This window comes from Ctenopharyngodon idella, chromosome 8, assembly GCF_019924925.1.
Source record: "Ctenopharyngodon idella isolate HZGC_01 chromosome 8, HZGC01, whole genome shotgun sequence".
NCBI classification, from domain to species: Eukaryota; Metazoa; Chordata; class Actinopteri; order Cypriniformes; family Xenocyprididae; genus Ctenopharyngodon; species Ctenopharyngodon idella.
This window is the reverse complement of record NC_067227.1, coordinates 16,564,392-16,586,058: the sequence shown is the minus strand read 5'-3', so window position 1 is coordinate 16,586,058 and position 21,667 is coordinate 16,564,392. Positions and strand designations below refer to the sequence as shown.

At 36.4% G+C, this 21,667-nt stretch overlaps 1 protein-coding gene and 1 long non-coding RNA gene across 5 annotated transcripts in view; one reads left to right on the top strand and one right to left on the bottom strand.

Moving 5' to 3' along the window:
• The first annotated feature begins 3,211 nt into the window (after window positions 1-3,211).
• Window positions 3,212-6,484, top strand: LOC127517004 (uncharacterized). Its single transcript, XR_007931158.1, has 3 exons — window positions 3,212-3,364; window positions 4,566-4,667; window positions 4,966-6,484. It is a non-coding gene; the product is annotated as an uncharacterized LOC127517004 (long non-coding RNA).
• The window catches only part of cpne5a (copine Va), an 89,018-nt gene continuing 72,606 nt past the window's right edge, over window positions 5,256-21,667 (bottom strand). For all 4 annotated transcript variants that reach the window (XM_051902006.1, XM_051902005.1, XM_051902008.1 and 1 more), the window contains 4 exons: window positions 21,459-21,561; window positions 10,562-10,619; window positions 9,924-9,997; window positions 5,256-8,319 (listed from right to left, as the gene is read on the bottom strand). In XM_051902006.1, coding sequence (XP_051757966.1) covers window positions 8,131-8,319; window positions 9,924-9,997; window positions 10,562-10,619; window positions 21,459-21,561 — 424 coding nt within the window. In that variant the 3' untranslated portion in view covers window positions 5,256-8,130. The remainder of the gene's footprint in view (window positions 8,320-9,923; window positions 9,998-10,561; window positions 10,620-21,458; window positions 21,562-21,667) is intronic.

The window sequence follows — 21,667 nt, the reverse complement described above, 5'->3', positions numbered from 1 at the left end:
TAAATGAGTTGACAAGATTCATGAAATTAAAAAATAAAACCAAAATGTGTAAAACTGAGAAAACAGATTATTATCATCCCACTATGCTATGAAAAAGTCCAAATTATGTTATTCTTGGGTGTCAAACTGTAAGGACAACAAAGTGTATTAATGTATACTCTTGATAATGCCAGCTGTTGACAGTTATATCAAATTAGTTAATTTTATTTTAGGTTAGCTTGGCTTAATTTCATTTATTAACCTTTATTTAACCAGGCAAGTCGAGTTTATTTTAACAGCACAGAACACCAATCCATTGATTGAGTTGGCTTATGATGATGCATCTGTTTTTCCTCTGAGTAAAGTGAATGTGTTGTGGCAAACCTCTCAAATTTTCTGAGCAGAAAAACACATTTAACTGCTCGCTGCACTTGCAAATGAATTCTGTTGTTGGCTAAAATATGCCTGAAATGAACACGCAAATTGGATATTTACAAAAATCCCTCGCTCATGTATTTTTGATTGTGAATATGTAGATTTTATTCTGTTTTATTCTCTTTCTGTCGTTCGGGGGAATTATTTTGATCATCTCTCTGAGCATTGCCAAAGGTCTTGTTATGTATGTATTGTTGAAACTAGATGAATGTCAAAGCTGTACAATGAACACTAAAATTATTTAAAAATGTGCAGCCTAACAGGTGCGATGAAATGTGTCTGAGGGCTGGAGTTCTTCTAGACTTCCGATGCCCCAGATTTCATATGACATTTGTGAAAATGTTCCCTGGTTTCTCTATTTCAGGCTCGTGCTTTTCAGTGACTGTGTTTTAAAGCAGGCTGGCTTAAGGCGGGTTGACAAAGAGCATTAGTGTTTCCAGCACGTTGATAACCTCAGACCTGTCTTCCCTTCAGCCATGTGTCTTGTAAGGGGACCGACATCTCTACTGCAATGGAGACAGACAATAGACAAAAGCCTGATACAAGCAAACAAAATTAAAAATGTTATAATATCGCATCAATCAGTCGAAAACCCTTTAACGGTTAATATTTAATTTACCAGCATCTATTATTATTCGTAGTGTTTCTTAAATAAAACAAAACAAAAGATAGATCTACATGATTGCGAGGAACGATTCATTCTTTTCCGTTCGCGGCACCAAATGAATAAATAGAGCAGTGGTTTTTAAACTGTGGGTAGTGTCAGAAATATGACACAAAGTACTCAAATTTGGTACAAATAACAAGTTCGTTTGTAGACATAACTTGTACTTACATATTTCCATATTTCTCACATGACACCACCAGTGTGACACAGACCATAACAGTGGTGGCATCTGAAATCGCGTACTTCCCTACTTTATAGTAGGCGAAAAACTTAGTATATGACAAGAGTCCGAATTCACAGTACTCATAAAAGAGTAGGCAAAAAGTACTCGGATTATCTAGTACTTCCAGCGAGATTCTGAAGTTTGCTTTGCTATCCCATGAGTCCATTATGGGAGAGGATTTATGAATGTCAGTCCAACTGACGCTGGTAGGTCACATAATAATGACAACATGGCAAATGCACGCCCGGATTACTTTCATACTATACACATTCATAATATATAGAACGCACTTTTTATCGGTCGTTAAGTAATTATTTATTAAAAAAAAAATAAAAAATACCTACACAATTTCAGACGCAGCAATTCTGCATTGCTTATCAGCAGCGGCACTCCTTATGGCGCGCTGCACACAAATACAGCGTGTCTTGAATAATTATGGGCTATAGATTCACTGACATGACTTTTATGAGCCGGTTCTTTTAATGAATCGTTTAAAATAACACACGGGGTGCTTCTCAATCAGAAGGCTGCTTCGTAAGGTTGCATCTTCTCTGCTGCCATGTATTTTTGTCCATTTTGGGTGTTCTTGCTTATAAATGTTCACCTTTTTACTAGCCTATTACTGTTGCCTGTGTTTTACTGTAGTAATTTCCTGTGTGATTTTAATTTCCAACCTATTTTGGGGTTCCCGTTTTGACCCAGAGCTGTGTAGAGCTGCCAAAATGACCCAAATTTGGTTGTTTTAATCCACCAGTGTATAAATAATCACATAAATGTACTGCATTTATTTTTACAGTAAATGTGACCCTGGATCACAAAACCAGTGATAAGGGTCAGTTTTTTGAAATTGAGATTTATACATCTTCTGAAAGCTGAATAAATACACTTTCCATTGATATATGATTTGTTACGCTATGATATGATAATATTTGGCTGAGATACAACTATTTGAAAATCTGGAATCTGAGGGTGCAAAAAAATCAACATATTGAGAAAATTGCCTTTAAAGTTGTCCGAAGTCCTTAGCAATGCATATCCACTCACAAAAATAAATTTTTGATATATTTACGGAAGTATATTTACAAAATATCTTCATGGAACATGATCTTTACTTAATATCCTAATAATTTTTGGCATAAAAGAAAAATCAATAATTTTGACCCATCCAAAATATACCCGCTCCGAACTGTTTTGAAATCGGCCATCACTATATAAGTCGTTATTTTGTTTTTTTGGCACACTAAAAATGTTCTCATCACTTTATAATATTAATATTAAACCACTGTACTCACATGAACTGATTTAAATATGTTTTTAGTACATTAATGGATCTTGAGAGAGGAAATGTCATTGCTGGCTATGCAGGCCTCACTGAGCCATCGGATTTTAACAAAAGTATCTTAATTTGCGTTCTGAAGATTAACGAAGGTCTTACGGGTGTGGAACGGCATGAGGGTGAGTAATTAATGACATTATTTTTATTTTTGGGTGAACTAACCCTTTAAGAGTCCTTTGAAGAGGATGCACTTGAAGAGTCTTCAAGTGCATCCTTCGCGTCCTCTAATCACCCACAATCCTTTGCACACATTCCAATTCACAAAAAAAGAATTATCGGAAAATGAATCAGCACTGAGCTTGTCCAATTTCACTATGTAATGCAAGACAAAAAATAAAAGACTTTGGAGCTGAAGGGATTTTTTTTTTAATTAATCACGATGCTAAACTGTGCATAATGTAGACTACTGCACACTACTGGGAGACCACAAATGGTTGTAATTACCTGTACGGCATTAATATAAAGTCAGTTATGTTTATAAAGTTTTTTAATGCAAAGTATTTTTCAAATTATAATTGTAATAGTACTTTCGTCCCATGACCGCGGGGCGGAAACATTTATTACGTAACTACGTGCACTTACTAGACTGTCTCATTCTAGTGTTTAATGCTGAGGAAGACTCTACCTATCAGCCTCTCCGAAGGACTGGACTAGGAAGGACACAGCCTCACTAGGATGCAGCCTTCCATTTGAGAAGCACCCACAATCTCTTCATAACATTAAGGTTGAACCACTGTAGTCATGTTGACTGTTTTAACGATGTCTTTACTACCTTTCTAGTCCTTGAATGTGGTACTTGCGTTGCTTTATATGGGGGATAAAAAAAAACCTCTCAGATTTCATCAAAAATATCTTAATTTGTGTTCCGAAAATGAACAAAGGCCTTATAGGTGTGGAACGACATGAGGGGGAGTAATTAATGACAGAAATTTCATTTTTGGGTGAATTAACCCTTTAAGTTACTGTAGCTATCACTTTGACGAGTCTGTCACTGAATGAACTCACCTAATCCACCAGATTTCCCAAAAGCATCGTAAGCCTAAGCTGATCATAGCTCCTTTGGTGGCAATGGTTCTACGACCAATTTAGGCTTACAATGCTTTTGGGAAACTCTACCCAGAGCGGTACTGAATCAATATATGACTCACTGAACTCACTGCAGGTTCCATGATGGCAATGCACTTTAGGAACACTTAGGCTAATATTACTTGCTGTGCCAGCAAGAAAGCAAAAAAATATTTTCTCTCTTTGCCTGGAACGCACTTGTGATGCTTTTGTTTATGGTTTTTGCTCATGATTCCTAATTTTTATATAGTGTCTTAATGATTATGCAACAAAACTGAGGAAAAAGAAATAATAATAATAAAAATGTGTTTTTTATATATATTTTACTCTAAAAAGTGATGGGTCCTGAGTTTGATTGAACTGGTGCTGGGTCCTATGAAAAAGTTTGAGAACGCTGCATGAGCATAAACTGCAGACTATGAGTATAGTCCATCTCTGTCCATCACTATGGATTGTTTTGGTGTCGAATGTGTCTCTCCCAGATTGTTTGGGATATACTTTGAATCTGTTCTTCCAGAGATGTTTTTTTTCTCTGTTGGGAAACAGTTGTCAGTGAAAGCTATTGCTTTTGCTGGTTCTTCAGAGCAATTTGTGGAATTAATTTGGCATTAGCACTCAAAACCGATACGGTGGTCTTTGAAGGGACCATCAATCATTCTGTCAGAATTGTGAGTCTCCATCTCTCCTGGTAACATTGAAAAATAGCTTTTGATTTCAAAGAGTTCCACTCATTATAGAAGAGCTGAAAGCCTCAAGAAGCAGGACGGCAATTTAGCAAATGCATTTTTGTTCGAGGGAGAAAACAAATAAACTCGGTATCAGTGATATATTTCCTTCCTTCTTTCCTTCCTTCAATTCAGGTGATGCAGCTGATGTGACAGAAGTGAATTTTATTAAATGCTGCAGGTGATCTTGGGGAAAGAAACACACCAGCCGGCCCCAGGGAGCCCACTGATTGGACGGTGAGTTCTCTTCTTTGCTGCTGTTTGGCAATAACAAACAGACTGTGATTAAAGGACAAGTCTGAACAATACTTGTCACTTAGTTAAAATTCTACCCATCTCCTGACTTAGAGTTTACTTTACTATTTGCATCAGGATGGCCCTTTGAAGTCAGTCAATTTCAGACTAAATAGAATTGACTACACACTAAATAGCAATATTTTAGCAAGTGAACATAATGAACATATAGACTGGAACTTCTTCAGTGTTAGCGCAGAAAAAAAACTAAAGACATTTAATGGTATTTTTACCCTTTTAGGAGAGGAAACTCACCCATGTACACCATCTAAACACTGTGACCAGAGAGACTAGTGACTAATCGCTCAGAATGAATGTGACAAACCCAGAGGAACTAAAGCGAATAGACTTATGTAAATGCACACCTGTCTCTGGAGGGCCCAGCCGTGGCATCTAACATGAATTAATGAGAAAATCTCTCTGCTCTCCCATTAAAGGCTGCTTCGGTTTGTAATAGACTGTAACAGTTTGTAACTGATGGATTATTCATGAAGAAGAAACTCATGCATACAAAAAAATCTCTCTCCGATCTTCAAGAAAAACGTTGTCATTGTTTTATTCTTTGTCATTTTTAAGGCAATCCATTACAAATTTCACACACCACGGGAATGACAACAGCAATGTTCTATGTTCAGTTTGGAACAGCTCACCATGCATATCGACTGAGATAAAGAGAGGTAAAGAAGAAGAGAAAAAGAGAGAAGGAAAATGAATCCAGCAAGGATGAGATGCTTCATGCTCTGTGTTCCGGTTATGAGATGAGCGGCAGAGGCTTAACGAAAAGCAACAGGTCAGTTTATCACTGAACCCGGCGGCCATTTTGGCACAATCATGCATATCTCACAGAGGGAATGTTAGCACTGGACAAGGGCCACATCTTTAGTACATAATTTACACTTTTTCATACTATTACCTCTTTGCAATAATTTTGTGAGCTACTTCACTATGACTTACTGGCTTTATTATAGTGGGATAAAAAAAAAAATAGTATTTGCTAAATTTACACCATGCTATAAAATTAACCCATTAACATTCTCTGGATAGAGATATACATGTGTTTCAGGAAGTCTGTAATTTGTTTTTCGGATTAACAAGCTTCCTAGCAGCCATGTGTTCATAAATATTAAATAGGATTTAAAAAAGGTTACATTTATGCTAGTAGAAATTACAGGTTTACATCTGAAAAGCAGAATTAGTATAAAGAAAAGAAAAAACACTTAAAAACACCAAATAAAAAAAAAAGAAAACAATATCCAGTGAAGAGTAAATCAGTCTTTAAAATCAATATACCTGTTAACACTCTTAAACAAACCCTTTCGCCCAATGCTCCCTTTGTCAGACTTCATCTTCACCTCCTAATTGATTGATGGATCACTTTATTCTCAGTAACTAAAAGTGTGCTAATAACTCAAGGTAAGAGAGGCGCTCTTAAACACATTGTCTTATTACCTGGGAACAGTTTTCCAAATGTAACAATCTCTGCAAAAGAAGTCATTCTTGTTGTAAAAGTGGGTTAAAAGGAGGAATTCTCATTTTGTAAACATCTGTGCTTAAAAAAAATGCAGTTCAACTTCACAGTTCATAATCTACAGTGTGTAAAATAGAAGTATATTAACAGATGCTTGCTCTAAAACCAAAACATTGTTACAACTTGGGACAAACCAGCAAAGACATCAAGATTTACTGGACAAGAAGAAAATGTATCAAAACAATGAATAAGAACAAGTATAAACAGCCCTGCTGTCAAAAAAAAAAAAACAGTCTGTATTTACTGATACATACACATTTGTCTATGATAAGGAATGGACCTCTGACAAAAGAGGCTGTATAGGCTACTATGTTTTTTAGTGTTTCTAATGCTAAATAAGAGTAAATCTAACATTTTCTGAGATTTAACTGAATGTTTTAAGTCTTAAGGTAGTAAAAATCAACATGAGCTTCCTTAGCAATAATATATAAAATACTGTTTCTAATTTATACTTGCTATCAACAATTAATGTAAACTTACTGTTTGTAAGGCAAGTTTATCAATTTAACTATGTTCGATGCTTATCTACAGTAATTATATTATGCCAATGCTATAAATCATCCAAACATGTAAACAAAATGGCATTGTGTTTGCACTGCGAGTAATGCAACTTCAGCTGCATGCAATGTGCTTTTTATCTTTTGAAACCACTAAAATAATTCCTGTCATGGTGAAAATAGAAAAGTGTTTTAAACTCCAGGGAGAATCCCAGAAATGAGAGGGCAAAGGTTTAGCGTGGCTGGATACGAGTCAAACAGTGCTATGAGAAAAACAGCAGATGCTGCTTCATCTCCAATCATCTTTAGCAGCGAGCGGCGAGGCATCTCTCATGTTTCCCCCTGATGGGTTGTGTGTGTCTGAGGAACTGCTGTACAATATCAAGATATACCGGCTCCAGAGCATTAAGGAACTGGAGTGGCAAATTAAAAAGGAAAGTAAATCTGGCGTTCTTAAGCGTTGATCATTTGCCTGAAATTTCAGTCTGCGTAAAGTGTGAGTAATGAATCTGAATCTGTGACTTCTCTCTGATTAACATTTACAAATTTTACAGCATTAAGAAAATATTTGTGCTTTCTCTGACTTTTACAGTGGAATTTTCTAATTTAAAGTATGTAAATACATTTGATACAGTGTCTTAATGCAATGTACAATTGTTTTTACCTGGATTTCATGCTTTAGAATAGAAAATCTTGTTTATCATAGCTCTAAAAAGCTATAAATGGGAAACTGCAATGGGAAGTATTACTTTGTACTAAAAAGACTTTGCCCAAAACCCTGTGGAAAAATAAAACCACAATTACATGAACTATCTACAAATTCTACAAACAAATCAAACCATTCCACTACATAGATTACCCATACAGGGTATAATATTTCAAACAATCAGTTATAATTTCACTATATTTTAAAATCACACTTCCTAGTGATGCTCTTGTTTACCTCCTCTGGTGGATATAAAATATATAAGAAGATTTTCCTAATATAACACACAGTCCTTGCATGCTGACACACAAGCGTTTTTGTAGATGTTGAGATGTTAAATGAGCAGAAAATTGCATTGCTTGCGCAGATGTTCTCCATATATCTGGCACAGTCATATCTAAACTATAAATCTGTTCATAACGTTGACTAATTCGTGAAGAAATTATGGGGGGAAACAAACTCACAAACCAGTAAGAACCATCCTTTTCAGTTCAAAGGCCAGAAAACAGATACAGTTTTCAATTTCTCCAGTGTATGAGATCCAAAGACGGAGAATTGAAACCATCCGCTCCTCTAGATGCCTTATACTGAATCAGTCGTATTGGCTTTGAATGAGATCCAAATTGGAGGTGACATAACAAGCATGGCTGTTTTCTTTCGGCAGGCTGGGTAAACTCATATGGTGGGGGTTGGGCTGAGCCCAGGTGGGCTGTAGTCTGGTGGCGTCTGGTTGGGCTTGATGCCCCTTGACTTCATATATAAGATTAACTGCTCTGGAATCTCAGCCAGGACATCCTTGGCAAGTCGGGCCATACTCAAGACATGGTTTCCTGTCCGGTCCATATAGTCTCTGAATGGTACGAACTGCAGGCACAGACAAGATTAAACAGTAGTTACAGGTGTTTATTTACTCCCTGAGTCATTTATATGTTTTGAAATTTCCATGTAAACAATGTAATAAAAACCTGGCTGTTTTACAAAAATTACTCTGGAATCATTCTTTATTTATAGGTTGCGCACAGCTTGTTGTTTATCTTGAGATATGTGTGTTGTCGCAGTGTTCTTTAAATCTGAGATGCCTGTAAATGTAGGTCACCAAATGTTTTTCCTTAAGAAACTTACTCAAATAGTTATTGTATTACTTTGACACTGGTTATATATATATACACACACACCACATACCAACCAGTAGTGATCCAGATCCTGATTGAATCAATGTTTTTGAACAAATCAGTTGAGTGAATGATTTAGTGGCTCAGTCACTGTTTTGTTCCTGAATGAATCAATGTTTTTGAATGAAATTGAATTAATGTTTCAAATGTCTCACTCATAGTTGCCACAAAATAGTGTGTGTGTGTGTGTGTGTGTGTGTGTGTGTGTGTGTGTGTGTGTATGCACACACATATACATTTTACTGCTGGGCGATTTTTCTGATTTTTTTCGATTAATTCGAATTTAATGTTTTGCCTCGATTTTATTATTTTTTAATTTGAGAAATCGCGATTTTGAATAAAAATGTTAGCAAGCGTTACAATTAGACATGTTGACAATACAGCAATGATAACCATTAGGAGAAGAAAATGATCCGACCTCATAATGGCGCCGGCGCGCCTGATTAACCGCTCTCATGTGACGCTCTATGAATGTAGAACTCATCACTATTCTTAAGCGGCTGTTCATTCAGAAATGCGCTATTGCGTTATAAAAATGAGACGCAGGCAGTGGAATGAGGAAAATAAGGTAAAGTTATTAAACGCAAGTTGCGCTTTTTTTTTTTTTTTTTTTAACTTGACTGCTGTGTTTTTATAATGCCGTTTCATGGGTGAGACGCTGCAAAAGACGCGAGACACAAGTGCAACACCTAAACATGTCCGCCAAACATAAAAACAATAGGACAAATAGCGCAATGGAATGCAAACAGCTGTAAACCTGTTTGATATTTCATGTTTGCATGATGTTGACAGGCTGAAAGCTGCTGTTGTTTTCTGTTTTTACAAAGCATTTGCTGTTAATAATAGCCTATTACTGGTGTTATTTATTGCTATTACTTTTTGGCTAAGAAATATTTAGCATTTTCTTATTTAATATTATTTCTGAGTATATATGATGTGTTTAAGGTAAGTTTGTACAACATTTGCCTTCATATTTCAGGCATATTTCTACAAAGATGTTTAACAAATTGTTTTACATTTACACCATGTTGATCACTTCATGTGTGGTGCACTTGGAATGGATTTTTTTTTTTAACCAGATTGAGAATGTTATTTAAATCATATTGTAGTTAAGTTTTTAAGTTGAGTAGTTAAACAGTATAAAAAATTTTTTAAAAAAATGAAATCGAAACCGTGAATCGGTCAATCATTCTAAAAAAAAAATCGAGATTTTATTTTTTTGCCATATCGCCCAGCCCTAATACATTTATATACAAACATAAATGCATAAATATACAAATACATAAAGATTTGTACCTGTACAATATCCCTTTCCGCCAGCTTTCCTCTGGAGGATATTCTTACATCGTCGCCATCCAGTTCTACCATGGCTAAAAAGTGAGATCATCATGTTATTTGCCCTCCAGCCAGTAAAACTCAATCTTGAATCTTTCGCCCCAGCATGACACCAACATTTACCTCTTTGCTGATTATGAAAGGCCAAACACAAATACTAATAGCAGATGGTGTGACTGGCTAATTATATTGAACAGCTGTGAGATCTGTGAGTTGACATCTGCTTATCAATCCGAAACCCTAAACCTTCCCAATTAGGTGAATTTTCATCCAGAAACTCTACTTTGAGTGCAAACTGTGAAGTTGCATTCATGCCTTCAAGTTTTAAACCTCCATGTGGGAATGCTAATATTAGATTTCATTTATTGGAGTTGATAGTTATGAGCAGGAAATGTTTAGGAAAATGCTGAGTACAATACAAACAAACAATAAAGGGTTATGCAGTACATTTTCTTTTTATGTTTGCAGTACATACAATATAGTAAATAAAGTAAATAAACAGAAAAGAAAATGGAATATAAGAAGAAGATATAAAGATAAAACTAAATAAGATTAAGAATGAATCTTTACAAAAGTGTGAGATTAGTTTTGTTTCTTACCATCAAACTCAGCCTGGCCAACTCCAACAATAATGATGGACATAGGTAGTTTTGCCGCCTGAGAGGAAGAAAACAGAAAAGACACATTCTATCTCATGATAAAGAGTTCCCATGCTCTGATATGATCCTACGATAACTGTATGAACAATTACTCTGATTTACTGTAATGGTTGACTGACATATTTGCTTTTAGTTTGAGACTATACTTCATTTGAGTCCAGGAAACACACTGAATTGTACAGTCAAAAGTTGCAATCAATCAATCAATCAATCAATCAATAAAACCTGAATAAAATTATATCTTCCATATACAGTATATGTCTGTGTAAAGAGAGCTATTTTTAGTACCAGTATGATTACTTCCATGACAATTTCACACTCATTTCTGCCTTAAAAAAAAAAAAAAAAAAAATCTCATTAATGTAATGTTATAATGATTTATTTAAATTGTAAAGTATTTATACATCACGGTAGTGTTTGTAATACAGCCATTCTGATTTAAAAAAATAATCTTTCTTTATTATTTTTACTATTCTGAGAATCAAAAACTAGCAAAACAAAAGTATTTATACATTATGGTTTCATTATATTACAGTAAATTTACTGTATCATTTTGCTGTTTTACTGTCATGAGAATCTAGTGTGAATCACAAAACAAAAACTTAATTTGCTTTATGTAAAATATAATTTCTTATTATTTTTCTGTTTTGGGGTCAAATTTGAACTGGATGTGTTTTTGTAAGATTCACCCTCACCCATATAACCAGCTTTAGCTTGACGACAATAAAATGTAAACATTTTTATACATTTAACACACAGCTTATTATAGAGATAACAAAAGAATTGTTTTCTTTTTTCTTTTTTCAGAACACGTTGAGCCAGTCAGGTTTGAAAGGACGTTATGACTTTGACTGTGATGGTTTGAAAACAATATTTTGACACAGCGTGATTTTTCCTCATACAGTGACGTGAAAAACTATGCATTATTCAGGCCCTCCTGGATCAACATTCTCTCTCCTGTGCTAGTTTCCCTGTTCCTGATATGATGACTGACTGACAGGTCAAATCCCCTTTATCAGAGAAGTAAAGAGTGAGTCTATATTGAGCAAGCTCAGAGGCAGCTTACGAGTGACAACGGATAACAAGAAAACCACAGGATATTCAGAGAAACAAAACTCACTTTCTCCCTAAAGCGACTTCCCAGTGGTTTGAAATGAAAAGTAATTGCATATAATGCATTACACATGATCCCAGCAGAAACAGACTAAAATAAAGGAAATACATACAAGAGGGAAAACATGATTTCTATGAAATGTAATCTGAAGAGCTTATAATGAAATATACCTATAATATACAGTATCAAATATATAATGAGAGAAATATTAAAGGCTCCTGAGGGTTTGGATTTTGAAAGTACTTTCCCAGAGGGCCTGTGAAAGCCTGTTGAGAGGAATGAATAATTTGTTGAATAAAGCTGGCTGGACACACACCCTCAGTCACACTGATAAGTTTGTGGGCTGTAATGGAGTTAGAATTGGAATTTCACTGGGGGCCACACACTAAAACACATCACACAAGATGAAAAAGAGCCACACACACACACAGCACAAACAAACCCCAAACTGTGGGGCCTGGAGAGCTAATCAAACCAACAAGTGATTTAGATCATTAATTACTACGATTCAGAGATCGATTTCTTCAGTAACCCTTGAGCTTTATGTGGGAAACCAAAAGATGGACTCTACAAATTGTGAGAATATGAACACTAAAACAGAATCAGCTGATTGCTTATTTCAGAATTTCAGACATAAATATAGAGGAAATTAATATATATAAATGAAGTATATTTATTTATATTGATTATCATGGTATCCCTTACAAAAAACTAGTATACTTCAAGTTCATTTGATCAAGTATACTAAAGTAATGTTCAAGTATATTTTTTTAAGTATACTTTATGTAGTAAGTATACTAGTATCAATGTACTAGTAGTAAACTTGTAAGTGTATTATTTTAATACTGCTTGGGATTAAATTGGCCCAACTGAAGTATATGTTTAAGTGTACTATAAGTGTAACAGTAGTAAACTTTAAGTACACAACTAGTTCACAGCTACGTTTCTCATTTGTACTGCATCTGTACTACAAGTGAACTTAAAAGTATACTAGTAGTTTACTATTTTAATACTAGTAGTACCTACATTTTTAGTATATGAAAGTACACTTTGAAATATACTATCAGTAAACTACTAGTTTAGTGCAAGTATACTTGTAAGATTTCTTTAAGTGAACATGACATCACACTTATAGTTTACTTTTTATATATTATTTTTGCACTTTAAGTATACTTCTATGTTCCTATTTAGGTATTATTTTTTATACTTGAAATACCTTTAACTGTACTTTAACTCTTTCCATTTTAAAAACATTTTATTCTAGCTTCATGAATCCAGGAAACATTTTAAACAAAAGCTGAGAAAGTTGCATTTTTGTCAAAGACTATGTCCGGATGGTATTCAGAACGATGATCAAACACAGGTGGAGTAGATTGAGTCCATAAACACCCCCAAAGCTTCATAGTCCTCATTCAGTAACGTTAGGCAGTTTTGATTTATATGCTGTTTAATGTTTGATGATCGCTTTATTTTACATTTGTGTGAGTAATCTTCTATCGCTTGTATCGCTGTCAGTATAAGTCAAGTTAAGTGCAATTTTAAGTATATTTCTCAGAAGTACATGAAGTATATTTCTGAGAAGTATATAAAAAGTAAACTGAAAGTATACTTTCTTATTTTTAGTTTAAAAGAATTATACTAAAAGCACACTTGAATAAACTTCTTTTTCGTAAGGGATTCTGAAATACACAGTCAGCTCTGCTTTACTAATGTTCAGGGAATTTATATATATATATATATATACAGTGTTCAGCATAAATGAGTACACCCCCTTTGAAAAGTAACATTTTAAACAATATCTCAATGAACACAAAAACAATTTCCAAAATGTTGACAAGACTAAGTTTAATATAACATCTGATTAACTTATAACATGAAAGTAAGATTAATAATATAACTTAGATTACACATTTTTTAGTTTTACTCAAATTAGGGTGATGCAAAAATGAGTACACCCCACAATAAAAACTACTGCATCTAGTACTTTGTATGGCCTCCATGATTTTTAATGACAGCACCAAGTCCTCTAGGCATGGAATGAACAAGTTGGCGACATTTTGCAACATCTATCTTTTTCCATTCTTCAAGAATGACCTCTTTTAGAGACTGGATGCTGGATGGAGAGTGATGCTCAACTTGTCTCTTCAGAATTCCCCATAGGTGTTCGATTGGGTTCAAATCAGGAGCCAATGAATCACTTTCACCCTGTTCTTCTTCAGAAATCCAACAGTGGCCTTAGATGTGTGTTTAGGATCATTGTCACGTTGGAAAAGTGCACGACGACCAAGGGCACAGAGTGATGGTACCATCTTCTCTTTCAGTATAGAGCAGTACATCTGTGAATTCATGATGCCATCAATGAAATGCAGCTCCCCGACACAAGCAGCACTCATGCAGCCCCACATAAGGACACTGCCACCACCATGTTTCACTGTAGGCAAACAGTTTTGAAGACATCAGTTCCAAAAAACATTTATCTTGGTCTCATCACTCCAGAGTATAGAGTCCCAGTAGTCTTTGTCAGCATGGGCCCTGGCAAACTCTAGGCGGGCTTTTTTGTGCCTGGGCTTTAGGAGAGGCTTCTCTCATGGATGGCACCCATGCATGCCATTCCTCTGCAGTGTACGCCATATTGTGTCACAGGAAATAGTCACCCCAGTTTGGCTTTCTACTTCTTTAGATAACTGCAGTGAACTTGCATGCCAATTTTCTTCAGCCCTTCTCATCAGAAGACGCTCCTGTCGAGGTATTAACTTCCGTGGACAACCTGGATGTCTCTGTGAGATGTAAAGAAATTATTTTCTTTCTCAGGTCTTGTGACATTTCTCTTCCATGTGGTGCCATTGCTGACAGCATGAAATGGGAAGGGGTTTTAACACCCTTTTATAGTCAACTGTCTGCTGGACACCTGTGTAATGAATAATTACACTTATTCTTGTTAAATTCGACATTTGTAGTCTAAAATTTAGCTTTGCTCCAGAGACTTTCAGTGGGGTGTACTCATTTTTGCATCACCCTAATTTGAGTAAAACTGAAAATTTTGTTCTCTAAGTTATATTATTAACCTTACTTTCATGTTATAAGTTAAACAGATGTTATATTAAACTTCATCAAAATGTCAACATTTTGGAAATTGTTTTGTGTTCATTGAGATATTGTTTAAAATGTTACTTTTCAAAGGGGGTGTACTCATTTACGCTGAGCACTGTATATATATATATATATATATATATATATATATATATATATATATACAGGTGCTGGTCATATAATTAGAATATCATCAAAAAGTTAATTTTTTTATTATAAATTATTTTTAAAAATGAAACTTTCATATATTCTAGATTCCCTACATGTAAAGTAAAACATTTCAAAAGTTTTTTTTTTAAATGTTGATGATTAGAGCGTACAGCTCATGAAAGTCCAAAATCCAGTAATTTAAAATATTAGAATATTTCCTAAGACCAATCAAAAAATGGATTTGCAAAACAGAAAAGTTCAAGTTCTTTAAAGTATGTTCTTTTGTGCACTCAATACTTGATCGGCAGGACATATTACAGCAAATGACTTGCTCCTAGCACAAATTACTGCATCAGTGAAGTGTGGCATGGAAGTGATCAGCCTGTGGCACTGCTGAGGCACTATTGAGCCTTCAGATCATCTGTATATTGTTGGATCGACTGTTTCTCATCTTTCTCTTGAAAATATCCCATAGATTCAGGTCAGGCATATTGGCTGGCCAATAAAGCACAGTAATATCATGGTCAGCAAACCACTTGGAAGTGGTTTTTGCACTGTGGGCAGGTGCTAAAGTCCTGCTGGAAAAGGAAATCAGCATCTCCATAAAGCTTGTCAGCAGATGGAAGCATAAAGTGCTCCAAAATCTCCTGGAAGATGGCTGCATTGACTTTGCACTTGATAAAACACAATGGACCAACACCAGCAGACGTCACGGCCCCCCCAAATCATTATTGACTTCAGAAACTTCACACTAGACTTCAAGCAGCTTGGATTCTGTGCCTCTCCAGTCTTCCTTCAGACTCTGGGACCATGATTTCAACATGAAATGCAAAATTTTCTTTTATCTGAAAAGAGGACTTTCGGCCACTGTTCACTGTCCAGTTCTTTTTCTCCTTAGCCCAGGTAAGATGCTTCTGATGTTGTCTCTGGTTCAGAAGTGGCTTGGTAGTCCTTTTCCTGAAGATGTCTGAGTGTGGTGACTCTTGATGCGCTGACTCCGGCTTCATTCTACTCATTGTGAAGCTCTCCCAAGTGTTTGAATCGGCTTTACTTGACAGTATTCTCAAGCTTGCGGTCATCCCTGTTGCTTGTGCACCTTTGCCTACCCAATTTCTTCCTTCCAGTCAACTTTGCATTTAATATGCTTTGATACATCACTCTGTAAACAGCCACCCCATTCAGTAATGACCTTCTGTGACTTACTCTCTTTGTGGAGGGTGTCAATGATTGTCTCCTGGACCATTGCCAAGTCAGCAGTCTTCCCCATTAGTGTGGTTTCAAAGAACAAAAGATACCCGGAATTTATACTGTAGGGATGGTCATTTAATGAAACTCAAATGTAAATATTCTAATATTTTGAGATACTGGATTTTGGACTTTCATTAGCTGTACGCTCTAATCAACAAATTAAAAAAAAAAACCTTTTGAAATGTTTTACTTTACATGTAGGGAATCTAGAATATATGAAAGTTTCATTTTTTAAAATAATTTACAATAAAAAAATGAACTTTTTTACAATATTCTAATTATATGACCAGCACCTGTATATACAGTATCTCACAGAAGTGAGTACACCCGTCACATTTTTGTAAATATTTTATTATATCTTTTCATGTGACAACACTGAAGAAATGACACTTTGCTACAATGTAAAGCAGTGAGTGTACAACTTGTATAACAGTGTAAATTTGCTGTCCCCTCAAAATAACTCAATACACAGCCATTAATGTCTAAACCACTGGCCACAAAAGTGAGTACACCCCTAAGTGAAAATGTCCAAATTGGGCCCAATTAGCCATTTTCTCTCCCCGGTGTCATGTGACTCGTTAGTGTTACAAGGTCTCAGGTGTGAATGGGGAGCAGGTGTGTTAAATTTGGTGTTATCGCTCTCACTCTCTCATACTGGTCACTGGAAGTTCAACATGGCACCTAATGGCAAAGAACTCTCTGAGGATCTGAAAAAAAGAATTGTTGCTCTACATAAAGATGCCGTAGGCTATAAGAAGATTGCCAAGACCCTGAAACTGAGCTGCAGCATGGTGGCCAAGACCATACAGCGGTTTAACAGAACAGGTTCCACGCAGAACAGGCCTCAACATGGTCGACCAAAGAAGTTGAGTGCTCAGCGTCATATCCAGAGGTTGTGTTTGGGAAATAGATGTATGAGTGCTGCCAGCATTGCTGCAGAGGTTGAAGGGGTGGGGGGTCAGCCTGTCAGTGCTCAGACCATACGCCACACACTGCATCAAATTGGTCTGCATGGCTGTCGTCCCAGAAGGAAGCCTCTTCTAAAGATGATGCACAAGTTTGCTGAAGACAAGCAGACGAAGGACATGGATTACTGGAACCATGTCCTGTGGTCTGATGAGACCAAGAATAAACTTATTTGGTTCAGATGGTGTCAAGTGTGTGTGGCGGCAACCAGGTGAGGAGTACAAAGACAAGTGTGTCTTGCCTACAGTCAAGCATGGTGGTGGGAGTGTCATGGTTTGGGGCTGCATGAGTGCTGCCGGCACTGGGGAGTTACAGTTCATTGAGGGAACCATGAATGCTAACATGTACTGTGACATACTGAAGCCGCAGGGCAGTATTCCAACATGATAACGATCCCAAACAAACCTCCAAGACGACCACTGCCTTGCTAAAGAAGCTGAGGGTAAAGGTGATGGACTGGCCAAGCATGTCTCCAGACCTAAACCCTATTGAGCATCTGTGGGGCATCCTCAAACAGAAGGTGGAGGAGCGCAAGGTCTCTAACATCCACCAGCTCCGTGATGTCGTCATGGAGGAGTGGAAGAGGACTCCAGTGGCAACCTGTGAAGCTCTGGTGAACTCCATGCCCAAGAGGGTTAAGGCAGTGCTGGAAAATAATGGTAGTCACACAAAATACTCACTTTTGTGGCCAGCGGTTTAGACATTAATGGCTGTGTGTTATTTTGAGGGGACAGCAAATTTACGCTGTTATACAAGCTGTACACTTACTACTTTACATTGTAGCAAAGTGTCATTTCTTCATTCACGAGTTCACATATCCATATAATTAAATAGAGTAAAGTTATGCGTATTTGGCGTGCTGTCCGGGGAGAGGGCTCCGAGCTCAGAATTTTGGCCCGAACCCAGAGTACTCCCCCCGGTGTGGTAAAAGTAGATAGAACTAGAAGTGAGGAGATGGGGTGGAGGAGGGATGCTGATAAACTCTCAGATGAACAGAGGTAAGTCTGCTGAATTTATACCTCTTGACATTGGTTGAGTTGATTAACTGAATGCTCTCCACCTGTGCTAATTAGGTTAATTATCTGAACTTGCTCCTCCCGAATTTTGTTAATAAAACATCATGTGTTGTCACATGAAAAGATATAATAAAATATTTACAAAAATGTGAGGGGTGTACTCACTTCTGTGAGATACTGTATATACATATATACATACATAATCTATATATATATATACACACACACTCACTGGCCACTTTATTAGGTACACCTGTTCAACTGCTCGTTAATGCAAATATATAATCAGATAATCATAATCAGCATCTCAATGCATGATCAAGACAGTCTGCTGAAGTTCAAACTGAGCATCAGAATGGGGAAGAAAGTTGATTTAAGTGACTTTAAATGTGGCATGGTTGTTGGTGCCAGATGGGCTGGTCTGAGTATTTCAGAATCTGCTGATCTACTGGGATTTCATGCACAACCATCTCTAGGATTTACAGAGAATGGTCCCAATAAGAGAAAATATCCAGTGAGCAGCAGTTTTGTGGGTGAAAATGACTTGTTGATGCCAAAGGTCAGAAGAGAATGGCCAGACTGGTTTGAACTGATAGAAAGGCAACTTAACCTCACGTTACAACCGAGATATGGAGAAGACCATCTCTGAATGCACAACATGTTGAATCTTAAAGCAGATGGGCTACAGCAGCAGAAGAACACACTGGATGCTATTCCTGTCAGCTAAGAACAGGATACCGAAGCTAAAATTTACACAGGCTCACCAAAATTTGACAACAGAAGATTGGAAAATGTTGCCTGGTCTAATGAGTCTCAATTCCTGTGGTGACATGCAGATGGCAGTGTCAGAATTTGGCGTAAACAACCTGAAAGCATGGATCCACCCTGCCTTGTATCAAAGGTTCAGGCTGCTGCTGGTGGTGTAATGGTGTGGGGGATATTTTCTTGGCACACTTTGGGCCCCTTAGTACCAACTGAGCATTGTTTAAAAGCCTCAGCCTACCTGAGTTTTGCTGCTGACCATGTCCATCCCTTTATGACCACAGTGTACCCATCTTCTGATGGCTACTTCTACAAAGTCACAAAGCTCAAATCATCTCAAACTGTTTTCTTGAACATGACAATGAGTTCACTATAAATTAAGGCAGTTCTGAAGGCAAAATGAGGTCCAACCCAGTACTAGCAATGTATACCTAATAAAGTGGCCGGTGAGTGTATATACATACATACAGTACATACAAACAAACAAACAACAAACATACAAAATGCAGGCAATTATTATTTTATCCACTATGTGTTGTGATGGGGATGGTATTGGTCCCGGGCTGTTTTTCGTCAACCAGTCCATCCCTGTCTGTATGCATTGTGCAGACAGCACACTGAGTGCTTGGTGCCAATGGGCAAGGATTATAAAAACATATTTATGGGGTTGGAAGTAGGTCAGCATTCCCGGAAATGCTCATGGGGGACAGAGGCGGTCATGTGTTGAAAGAAATAGAGCTGGGAAGATGAATCTAAACAAACACATTTCACACACACTTCATGAATTCACTGCTCTATTTCCTGTAGGTCTTTCCTTCAAGCACCTCACTCACAATCTCTGTCGTTCACTTGTTTACTTTACCTCTCCCACTTGTTTCTCCCTGTTTTCTTGATTTATTTTATACCAAATACCTCTCCCAGCCTTGAAATAAGTGCAGATTACTGTGAATTATGTGATGTGACACATTTACAGCTCTAGCCTATAATAAACTCTGTGAATTACAGTGTTTTCTTGTCTGCTGAGCCACAAACCCTCTTGCCTCTTCAGTGTATTCTTAGATTTTCAGTGGCTGCTTGAACACGCTCACATCTGCTGGTGTCAGCGAGAATAAAGTCATTTAATAGATTTATTAAATATTAAATACAAAATTCTTACACGTACACTGCAAACTTGATTCTTAAAATCATTATTTTTGCCATGTTTTTCAGTAAATACTGAAAAATCTTTAGATATATTTCTAAGATCATATACTGTCTCTTCAAGTTTATTTTTCTGTTTGTTCTTTATTTAAATTTTTAGTTTTTTTTTTTCTCGTCTCAAGCATACATTTAACAAAGTTTAATTAAGTTCAACTTAAAAAACTGCTAATTGGGATGAGAAAAATAAATGTAATCAAAATGTAAAAAGAATGTATAATTAATGTTTAATTCAGTTTTTCTCAAGTAAGTATTTAGTTAATAAGTGTTTAGTTAAACATCCATTATTTTAAGGATGTTTAATTATATTTTCAGGAAACAAGACAGAAATACTAATCAACAAAATTATTTTTAAGTGTAGCAGAAAGAAAAAAAACTCCCATGATCTAAATCACTGACCAAAGCAACCATTTAGAAATTAATCGACATCATTTTAGTTTCTCTTAGAAAATAGATATAAGAGACTAACAAAACTAAGCTAATTGAGATGAGAAAAATAAATGTAACAATATTTTAACTTATTTTCTCTTAAGTAATGTATTTATTTAAAGTATGTTTAGATATTTTTACTTGAAAACAAGACAGATACTGATTAAGAAAACGATTTTTACAGAGTACCAGCAAGCATGTATGTCTATTCTTGTTCAAAAAACTTCCATGATCTGAATTAGTTATTACCATTCAGTTTACTGAATTAACCTACATTTCGCTTCAGCTACTCTCAGAATATATAAGAGGCCAAATTGCTGTAAGTGCAGAGAATCACAGAGTGAGAGGATGCAAATGAGAAATACTTCAAAGTGCTCATTTTTATCTAATCATTTCAAAAAGACCAACAGAAAAGAGCACAAGAGTGAAATTCTCACAGCAGACTTCAATAAAAAATAAAAAAAATCACTTGAGGCATAGAAATGAATAACGCACATGCATTGTTCGGTCATTCAGAGCGCATGTTACCGTGTGACCGAAGACCGAGATCCAAAGCATCAAGGGTAGAGGGTGAAGAAGAGATAGAGCAGCAGGCAAGATCTTAAAAGGAAGGTGTGGCTGTTCTAATAATGTGACTAAACAGTCGCAAATTCCCTTTAAATCCAGTCTGCTGGGTAACTATAGCAACGGTGACAGACGAATCCCATTAGGTGTGGAAGAGGACCTCCAGAAGACCCAAAACGCACCTTAACTCTTCTTAGGCTTTGCCTGGGGGGCTTTTGTGATGCAATGTTTCACCAGAGTGTGATGATATAAACAGTTTTTAAGGACAGAAAGAGAGAGAGTGAGGTCAAAGATAACTCACATTGACGATGGCTTCTTTAGTCTGAGCCATATCTGATATCACACCGTCTGTGATGATGAGAAGCACAAAGTACTGCGAGCCATCTTGAACTGCTGCACCATACCTATCCACACACACACACACACATACAGTAACCTTTTTTTATATTAACAAATGTATTAGCAGAAAATGTTATGATCCAAATCACCCAAATGAACCATAAACCAAAC